The 11,040-nt window shown below is 28.5% G+C and overlaps 1 protein-coding gene across 1 annotated transcript in view; it reads left to right on the top strand.

The window, feature by feature from the left end:
* Positions 1 to 1,044: 1,044 nt before the first annotated feature.
* Positions 1,045 to 11,040, top strand: part of LOC111396178 (carbonic anhydrase 2-like) — a 22,858-nt gene continuing 12,862 nt past the window's right edge. Inside the window, exons 1-2 of the mRNA XM_023022517.1 lie at positions 1,045 to 1,235; positions 1,868 to 1,929. Of these exons, the coding sequence (XP_022878285.1) occupies positions 1,885 to 1,929 (45 nt within the window). The 5' untranslated portion in view covers positions 1,045 to 1,235; positions 1,868 to 1,884. The remainder of the gene's footprint in view (positions 1,236 to 1,867; positions 1,930 to 11,040) is intronic.

Below are 11,040 nucleotides of genomic sequence, written 5' to 3'. Positions count from 1 at the left end.
AGATGCCCCAGTAACTAGGATGAGGCCACATGTCTATTTATCCACCGGTTCTTACTCACCTTGTTCTACTATAAAGGCCTACACTTGGTATCATTCTTAATATAATGCAAATTTAGACTCACACTGTAACTTTGCCACATCACTATTCTATTTGTTACTCTATAAGCCAACTCCATTTTTATATTGGAGGTTCTTCCCCAACTGACTTGACTGTCGAAGTGCGCGCGACCAATTCCACCTGCACTAGATGAGGTCATATGTGGCTAACGATTTGTCCAACTGTATAAGAATAAGGCATGGTGGATGTTAAAAGGACTTGCGATTTCTTGTTCACGTTGGATGTACATTTTTTGGGGTCAACGGTACACATGAATCGACTAATCAGATAATAAAAAGTAAGTTTAGTGCTAATTTGATAAATGAAAAAGGATTGATCGATCACAATAGGGCATACCCATAAGTTGAGTTCCCAAATAGTTTTATGACAAAGGCTGTTTCTCTCTACTACGCAGATTGAATTATTTAATTCATTCCAAACAACCATTAAATGATCATCTTAGGCCAATAATTTTGCTGAATGATGCTCCTATTAAGCTCATAGTCATTCAGATATGAGAATCAATTAGGTAGTAATATATAATCCACTAGTTTAACCTTTTGCAAGAACTACCATGCCGAACTTGCAATAAGGAAAGTAACTAGTGGTTAATTCTTGAATAATCAAATGAATTTAAAGAAGTAATACAAGCGATGTTTATTAGTTATCATGTTCAATTCAACGTATTAAACATGCTTTAAGGGTGCTACCGGATTAGGATATCCCACCAAACCTTCCTCGACTTATATGAACGCAGTACAAAAGTGTGGCCAAGAAAGTTTGGTGTACTCCCAAGAAGATTGAATTGAATTGAAAGTGATATGTAAACATGTGACTCTCTCATCTACAACAGTGACCATACAATCACTGGTTAACTCATCATTATCTATCTTCTTTATCCACACTTATCATTTTTCATTGTCTCTAGTTATTTCTGAAAAATTAATCAGCCAAAATTTGAAAAACACACAAAGCCCACAAACACAACAAACATTCCTTTGTTTTTGGTCAGTCCCATATGAAGAAAATGGCCCCTCCCTCAGTTTCTGCTAAACCATTTTCAACAGTTAGTCACTATATATAAGGAAACCTTATTTCTACACAGAAGAATCCACTCCTACATTTTAGAGTAACGCAGGTTCTCTCTCCCTCTCTGTGCATATACATTCATATACACACTCTTATTTCTGACCAAGCTATTAACATTGAACCACCTCATTGGAAAACCTAAATTTAGAGATTGGGTGGCTCATTAATTTAATTTTTATCTTCAATAATTATTCCATTACAAAAGTTTAACGTTATCCCTTATGTTAACAATATTAGTGCTAATGAGACTCGTTTATTGTCCAATTTTGGGGACAAAAATTGTATATTACACATGATTGTACTAAAAATTGCATTTTAGAAGGTCAACTTTTGCGTTAAAAGTGCAAGTTTGCCTTGCTCTCAAGCTCAAGTAGCAAACTAATATGAAGAATAGTTAATATAAGAAAATTTGTCTAATGTGGAAAAAGATGTTAACCTCTGCGCTGAAATTGTTATCGGTGTTCAAATCGAAATTAAATTGAAACTTTACCAGTGAGTTAGAAATAAAAAAAAAAAATGTTGAAGGGAAAAAATGAAAGTCTTCTCAAAGTTGGACGAATTCCAGCGTTTTATTTTTTATTTTTTACCCCCTTTTTTTAATGAAATATCTGCCGCATGAACACGTAAATGAATTGAATTTTATCTTTATAACATCTATTAATTAGCAATTTAATGTTGCAGGACGTCTAGAGATAAATATGTCTGGAAAATTAAGGAAATGCATGATGCTATGTTGCCCTGCGGTAATATATATCTATCTTTATGCTATTTTATTTATATTTTTATAACATTTTATTGTTAATGAAATTGTGCATATATTAGGCTTTAATGGACAATAAATAAATAAAAAATCATGCCTACATGTCAGTACGCATATTGAATAATTAACTGCAAGTGTATGTCATTGTCTAATAGTTAAGTTTTTATATCAAGTGGTTCAAATTCTATATTGAATAGTGATGAAAATAATAAATAGAATATAAATGTTTAGGCTACATTTCTTACTAAAGTTGACCTTTTAGAATAGAATTTTAAGTTTCAATATAATTTCATATCCCAACAAGTTCAAACGAACAATTTGATTTGTTACCGTTCGAACCAACAATTTAATCCGTTACAGCTAAAACCAGCAATTGAATTCTAATATTGGTTTCTCCAACGAGTGTATCTTATCTTGAATTAAGAACTCCTAACTCTTAAAAAATGAAATTAAGAAATTATTTATGGAAATACAAGCCTTACTCTCAAAATTGAGCGACTATGTCAAAATTACTAAAATTACTTATAAAGTTAATTAAGGTTGGGTTCTCCAACTTTTCCCCTGTGTTGGTAAGGTCCTCCATCTTCAAACTAGGGTTTTCCGACTCACTTTTTGAAACCGTTGTTGTGGTGTCATGTGAATTCGTCATTGTCAATTAAACAATTTTGAACTAAACCACACTGCTCTAATGATGGTTTAAACAAAATCAAACTGTTTTAACGGTTAAAATATATATATTTTTTTAAAATTATATTGATAAATTACAATCTTAACCACCAAATAAAATATAACTATTATTATTATTTTTTTAAAACAATGGATATTATGTTCAATTTTCCATTTCAGACATCAATAATTAATTAATTGCACTAATTTACCAATCAATCCATTAAAGTCAGAGCCCTGACACCAAAGTTAAAAACCATTTCTACCAATTTGTCACCCATTATTTCACATTCTATCACATTATTTTTTCTACAATATTCATTTTCAGCCATTCGTTTTTCATTAAAATAATAATACACAAAAATTAAAAAAAAATCTTTTTTTTTTTAACCACACATTCTCCATCAATCTCCTATTCCATAATACATTTTTTTTTTAAAATTAAAAGAGCTCAAACGCACCCTTAATCTTTACATAGATAACATTAAGAACTAAAAGCTCCATAATAACTTAAATTTAGTTTGATGTGTATATAGATTTTTTTTTTCTTTTGTAGCCAATAAAGTATGAAAAAAATTTATAATTAATGAACTTATGCTAATAAAGTGAATAGAAAAAAAAATACGTCAAACTGCAATTTAAAATAGGATAACATCATTAGATTTAAATTTGAATTTTTCTCAAATCAGTTTAAAATTTGTTATGAAACTTTGTTACAAACAAGCTATATCGAACCACTTTCCACCCTCCCATAATATATAACTAACATGGCTTCTCAGTTTTTGCTTTTTATTTACATTTATGTTTAACTTTTTTTCATCGCGTTATTTTTTATTGAAAGTCCAGGAATGACTAACCAAAATGGGGTAAATTGATTTTTTAATATTTTTCAAAAATTAATTCTAGATATAAACCAATATGATAGCAAATATATCAATTAAACAAATATGTACAAATAAGAAAGCAAGTAAAGACTAAATTGATAAATTCAAATATTAAGCGCAAGTATAAAAGTGATGGGTAAATGGGAGAGAGAATAGAAACGATGTAATTGTGGAGGTTCGATCCAAAGCAATGATCTACGTCCTCCGTTACCCAACTCTTCGGTACGAGAAAGGCTTTTTCATTACGTTGATTGAATTATGGTGCAATCCAACTCTTTACAATGCTTCTGATGACTTACAAACAAGGAGCACCGATTCGTTACAAAGTTGAGCTTTGCGGAACCTCAACAAAACCCACACTATTGAGCTTTGCGGGACCTCAATATCACATTACAACAAGTAGCACCAATCCTTACACAATGTTGAGCTTTTCGAGACCTCAACACGACCCACATTTTATCAAAGCGATTTTACAATCAAATCATCTATTGATAAATAATATAAAATAAATTAAGTACTAAGAGATGCTAACACTTCAATGAATGGTGACAAATGGTAGCTCAAGTGTTAGATAAGAATTTTGATGACATTGATAATTAAAAATTAGATTCAACCAATCAAAGTATTTCAATGAGAAAATGAAGAAAAATTAAATGCAATATAAATTCAAATAATCTTCTAAAGAAATATCTCTCTTTAATAAATGAGTGTAATAAATTAAGCATTAAAAGAGAAATAGAAAACTTTGATGAGTTTGATAATTTTACGAATTTGATTCAATTAATCAAGATTTTCAATATGAAGAAGTTGAAAATTTTATGCAATATAAGTGCAAATATCTTCTTAAAAAATATCCCTCTCTTTTAAAATTGATATAAATAAATTAAGAAAAAGAGATGAAAAACTTTGATCTGAGAAATTGATTCAAGAAATTTGATTCAACAATCAAAGTATCCAATACGAAAAAGTAGAAAGATATATGCAACGTAAGTGCAAATACCTTCTTTAAAATATATCACTTTTTTAAGAATGATATAAATATGTTAAGCACAAAGAATGATGAAAAACTTTGATAAGAATGATGATTAAAGAGTTTGAATCAATCAAAGTTTTTTATATGAAGAAACAAATGAAATGAATGCAAAGGAAAGCTCAAAGAATTCTTAAAACAAGATACACTTGAAAATCTTATGAAGAATGGAAAGAGTGAGGATATTTATATAGTTCAAAAAGGAAAAAAAATCTGTATTTGTGGAAGACAAGTTCAATCGACCGCCTCTTGTCCAAAAGATCAATATAGTCGTTTATATAATAAAAATCAGAAGTCAGAACGGTCAAATTTCGGACCGTTATAGGGGGTCCGGTCTTCTACCTCCTACGGCCGGTCGATCGCCTCTCTAGGTGGTTGATCGCTCCAGCAACGCGATATTTTTACGTTTTGGCTCTATTTGTTTCGATTTGAAAGTGCATGAACCTTTGAAAAATATTTTTAACTAATTTTTAATGATAAAAATGTTTTTTAAAGTCCAAATATCACTTTTAAAAGTCATTTTTATATTTGATCAAAACGTTGCATCTGAATGATTTTTAATACATAAAAAATTGTTTTTAATGTATAGAAGGTTTTTGAGCTTAACCATTCATTGCCAAATGTCAAAGTGTTAGCACCTTTACATTTTGCCTAAGAAATCAAGTCTTTGATCTTCCTACGAAGTTTGGCTCTTAAATTTTTGAATGTGTGACTTCGTTTTTGACGTCTTTTTTTGATGTCGTCTCTCATGCTTTTGATCTTTCTTCGTCTCGAATGATTTGACTTGAGTACTTGGTGCTTAATAGATTTTAATATTGAACTATCATTACTCAAAATAAATTGTTAGAAAAAATATTGATTTTGTTTGTTATGATCAAAACATTGATGATAAAGTCAACTATAGGTCAACGTCTATAACCTTCAATTAATTAGAACACTAACTTGTCTATTTGAGATGGATGAACAAAACGAGTCTTTTTACTCCTTTTCTAACATATTTGTTTGCCTTTGTTAGAGATAAACTATGCTAAGTAGTAGAAGGAAAGGATAAAATCAACGAAAAAAAAATAAAGTGGAATTAAAATTATCAATTTAAAAGCAACAAGATACATTTTAATTGTTCTAAATATTTAGTCAATCAAGCCACTTTTAAGTTCAATTAAGAGCCTGTTTGGTACTCATTTTTTTTGAAAATGCATTTTTCTCTCTCTTCTTTTCAACCACATATTTTTTATTAAAATAATATTACACGTAAATCAAAAATTTTTCATTATTTTTCAACCACACATTTCCCATCAATTTATTATTCAAAAATACATTTTTACATAAAAATATCTACCAAACACCCTCTAAATAAAGAAATTAATGAAGGTTGAACCAACCCATGTTCATGTTTCATTTGTAAGGGCCAATCATAACCCAAATATTTTTGCTTGGTTGACTTTACCCATCAGAACTTCAATAATCACAGCAGAAAAGAAAATAAAAAATTTAATAATCTCATTTATTTATTTAATAACTGTAAGGTGGGGTCTTCTTGCGATCGTAAATTATTATATGAAATCTTTACATCTATCTAGAGACTGATGCCAGCTTCACCGTCAAACCTACGTTACAGTCACCACTTTTGATTAATCTCTATTTAAATAATAATAATAATATATGAGAAAACTGATTAGTTTTTATGAGAAATTAAATTAAAAATAAATAACATTTGTAGATATAATTTGGATCATATTATTGAAGATTCTTGTTGGTAATAGATCAAATAATAATTCAAATACAAAATTTCATTATTCTTTTTGTTTAATTTCCAGGATCTTAATCATTTTTATTAAAATTCTTGAACTTGCTTCAATGTTTCATTGATTTGTGTTGAAGGTAGTATTAAAGAAGGGTACAGAGATTTTGACTTGTTTATTGCTCTTGTGACAATGTGAATTTCTAATTTAGTGATTGTTTGGTAGGAATTTTAATAATTAATATTTGACCGTTAACGACAAAGTTTGTCCCATCTATGAGAAAATAATTAAAAAATGACGGTTAAAATAGTGAAATAACGATAAAAAAATTGATTTTAATTGGCTTAAATCTGTACCAAACAAATACTTAGTCAAACTTGCTTTTGACTAAATCTCTAAGTTTTTTCTTATTGATAAATAAAGTGATTATTTATTTTAAAATAAGTACTTATTTATATTAACTTTTATAAACGAAATGAAGATTTACTCTAATACTTTTAATTTATCATAAACAATTTTTTTTTCTTTGTGCATGTTCTAGTTTCATTACATATAAACGGTCCAAAAAATCTTGAAGTGGTAGAGTTGAATACGACAAGAGTAATGTCGTTTATTATTAGTTGTGTTAAGCTTATCTCTATTTTATTTTCCTGTTGCCGTGCAATCACTGTTACATTTTCTAATAAGTTGATATTAGCACTAAATAGCATTATTAATGACGTAAAGGTTAGTTAAATTTTGGGACAAGAAAATGATACTATGAATAATACTAATTAGCATCACTTGTTTTTTGCCTTAAGATATATAATCGCGATATATATCTGGATTTGTTAGGGGCAAAATCATATATGGGGAGTTAAATTCTGGATTTGTTTGGGAGAAATTTTTCAATAACATATTTTATAGTATTTATAATCCTTCTACAAGTTTTAATTATTCATTCTTCAGAATTTTTTTAATTAAAAAATATATTTAAAATAAACGTTTTTTAGATACTTGAAATTTTCTATCAATTAACTAGGGTGCTTTTAACTGAATTATCGGGTGAAATTGTATGGGACAAATTTTGGTCCCGTTTGGTACCATTTTTATAAGAATGAGAATGAAAAATATAGTCTTTACAGAACCCACACAAGAGATAGAAAATCAAATATGATGGCTTGATGTGATAGATAACGATTATATTTTTCATTTTTATAAGTTCTGTGTGAGCTAAATGACATTTTTTATATGAAAGAAAAGAGACTACTTGTATGACTCACTCTTTGCATACTATTGAAAATCAATTCACTCCCCTTTTGATTAGCTATTTTTGGGCTCTAATGTGAATGATTTTGAATAATGTAATGGTGTTTTTCAAAATATGATCTAAATTCAATTATAATTTTGAACATCAATTTCGCTTATAAAAGATAATTTTTGCAGGTAATGATCAAAATAATTTTTGAGCTTTTAACAATTTATTGCTAAAAATTGAAGCCTTATACCTTTACAAGTGAACACAAATATCTAGTCTAATATCTTCCTTTGATACTTGACTATTGAAGCATTTTGTCTCCAATGATTTGTCTTGAATGCTCGATTTTTATCGCTTCCTTCATTTCAAGTCCGATTTGTAATGTGAAGGTCTTGATAAACCAATCCTTTTGTCCTCAATCAATCAATACTACATTGGATTCTTTGAAAACTTAAAATCAATTGTTAGAAACAAAATTAATTTGTTCATTATGATTAATATATTAAGGATAAAGTCAATCATAGGTCAATAACCATGTTTAGCAGAAACGTAGTTGTTCGTGAAGGTTTTCACCATTCTTGTTTCTAATGTTCTATAGTTAAATTGATGAAATCAATAAGAGAAATCAATGTAATGAGACCTGGGCGGCTGTCTAGTTAGTGTTCTATAGCAAGAAGAAAAGTTTTATTCAGTCATGCTGGGATAATCCTTTAAGCTTGTTAGTACTTTGTATGGTATGGATTGATTTTATATATTACTTGTTTCCACCCCGATTTCCCCATGAGGGCAGGACGAGGCAGGATAGGGTAGGTCATTTTTCTATTTTAGGCACAACTATTGCATCAGTTTGCATTCGACTTATCTTATTCACTTTATCGATCGTATGTGCATATGTCATTGAGAAAAAAAAAAAAAAAAAAAAAAACTCAATGAAGGTTGAATCAACCCATGTTCAATTTGGCAAGGGCCAATCGTAACCGAAATATTGTTTGGTTGACTTTACCCATTAAAACCTCCCAGAAGCCATATTTCAATAATTTCAGCAGAAAAGAAAATTAAAAATTTAATAATCCGATTTATTTATTAATGGGCCATTCATACATCTGAGGTGGGGTTTATCATCTTCTTGTTAATATAAATATATGAATCTTTTTGTATGTATCTGGAGACTGATGCCGGCTTCACGGACTAAAACGTACGTTACACTCACTACTTTTGATTAATCTCTAATAATAATAATAATAATAATCATAATAATAATAATAATATATGAAGAAACATATTAGTTTTTATGCAAAACAAATTTAAAATAAATAAAATTTGTAGATATAATTTGAGTCGTATTATTTGAGATTCTCGTTGGTAAAGTATCAATTAATAATTCAAATACAAATTTTCATGATTTTTTCGGTATTATTATTATTATTATTATTATTATTATTATTATTATTATTATTTATTTTTTAAATTTCCAAGATCTTAATTATTTTAATTACAAGTCTTGAACTTGTTCCCATATTTCATTGACTTGTGTTGAAGGTATTATTACGTAGGGCACATGGATTTTGACTTGTTTATTGCTCTACTGTGACAATGTGACTATGTTCAGACCATCATTAATAAGTAAAGTTACGTTTAACTAATTTTTTTATTTATAAGTAAATCGATTATTTATTTTAAAATAAGTAATTATTTACATTTGATTTTTGTAAACAAAATGATGATTTACTCCAATACTTCTAATTTATTCTAAACAAATTTTAATCTTAGCTAAATATGGATGGAAAGCTCTTTATGCACGTCCAAATTTCATTATATACATTGCACCCTCATCAACATTGTTTATATTTCCAATATTTAGTTTGGTGCATATAGTTATTTTCTTTTATAGCCAATAAAGTCTGAAATTTTTTTTTTATAATTAATGAACTAATGCTAATAAAGTGAATAGAAATTAGAAAAATAAATAAATACACACAAAAGTCAAACTGCGATTTATAATAGGATCAAATCATTAGATTTAGGTTTAAATATTTCTCAAATCGTTTTAAAATTTGATATGAAACTTTGTCAAAAACATGCTATATCAAACCATTTACCACCCTCCCATAATATATATAACTAACTCAATTTTTCTTTTTATTTATATTTATGTTTAACTTTTTTTCGTCGCATTATTTTCTTTAACCTTTAATTAATTAGCACACTTTATCTCGTCCAATTAAGATGGATAAACAAAATAAGTCTTTTTACTCCTCCTTAACAGACTTTTTTTCCCCTTATTAATGACAAAACTATGCTAACTGGTAGAAGGAGAGGATAACATCAACGAAAAAATGGGGACACAAGATTGAAAACCTTCATTGCACATAAAATATGGCACATTTAAGGAAGCTGTGGTGTGGAGATATTATAATTCAAGATTCAATTCAACATTAATAAGATGGAAAATGATAGCATGTTGATACGTGTATGCTTCTATATTATTAGAAAATATATTTATTAATTTACATTTCGTTTGACTAATTTATTTATAAATGAGAATTTTATTTTTAGCAGTAATTGTAAAATAATTATGAAACTTAAAATTTATGAATCTCTATATATTGTTAAGATTTTCATATCAAATCACCAAGATGATTAATTAATGCGGAATATATCTTGATCAATTGATGTAAATTAATTTAAATCTTTAATCTTGATATCAACTTGCAATCCTTTCTTGTTGTATCTTCTTGCTTTTAATCTTGATTGCCCTGCTGTTCAATTTAATGGCTTCAATCCTACTTTTTTACTCTTGATTAATTGTTGATCTTGATTGTAGTTTTTGAATTTTTCTTTTTAATATGTTTTTTTTCTTGTATTCTTGAGTTAATGTGATAGCAAAAAGAATGAGAATGACATATGAATTGGGGACTATAACCTTATATATAGTTTTCATATGTATTTTTGCTATCATGAAATACAATGTTAAAGAAATTTGGTCTCTACACATGTTTAGGCCCACACTTTATTTAGATACTAAAAACTTAATGAGTTTAATTCTTTATTAGATCACTTTAAACAGGCTTAACTTTAATATAGCATTTATACATGGAAAAATTACCTAGAAACCTACATTTAAAGACTAATTTTCAAAAATAAGGATGATTAATTTTCATTTCACAAATCAGGTGTTAATTAATAATTATAATTAATGAAAATTTAATTAAACCGAGGTACCACCGCCCATTCCACCCATTTCCTTCCCAAATCCAAGCCACGGGTATTTTCATATTCCCACCTCTCTCTCTCTCTCCCTCTCTACAATCACGCACCCAACAATCTCCCTTTTCGGCATAGTGAAGCCCATTCCATCCCCATTTCATTCCCAAATCCAAGCCCTAGATATTTTCATTTTTCCACCTCTTCCTTCGCCCTATCCTCTCTCTCTCTACCACTACCCACCCAATCATCTCCCTTTTCGGCACAGTGAAAAAGAATCTTAAAAATCTTTATTGAGAAATATTCAGTAATCAATTGGTTAGTGTTTTTT

This window comes from Olea europaea, chromosome 6 (assembly GCF_002742605.1).
Source record: "Olea europaea var. sylvestris chromosome 6, O_europaea_v1, whole genome shotgun sequence".
In the NCBI taxonomy this organism is placed as follows: domain Eukaryota; kingdom Viridiplantae; phylum Streptophyta; class Magnoliopsida; order Lamiales; family Oleaceae; genus Olea; species Olea europaea.
Note: the sequence above shows the minus strand (reverse complement) of the source record. Positions and strands in the feature narration are given on the sequence as shown.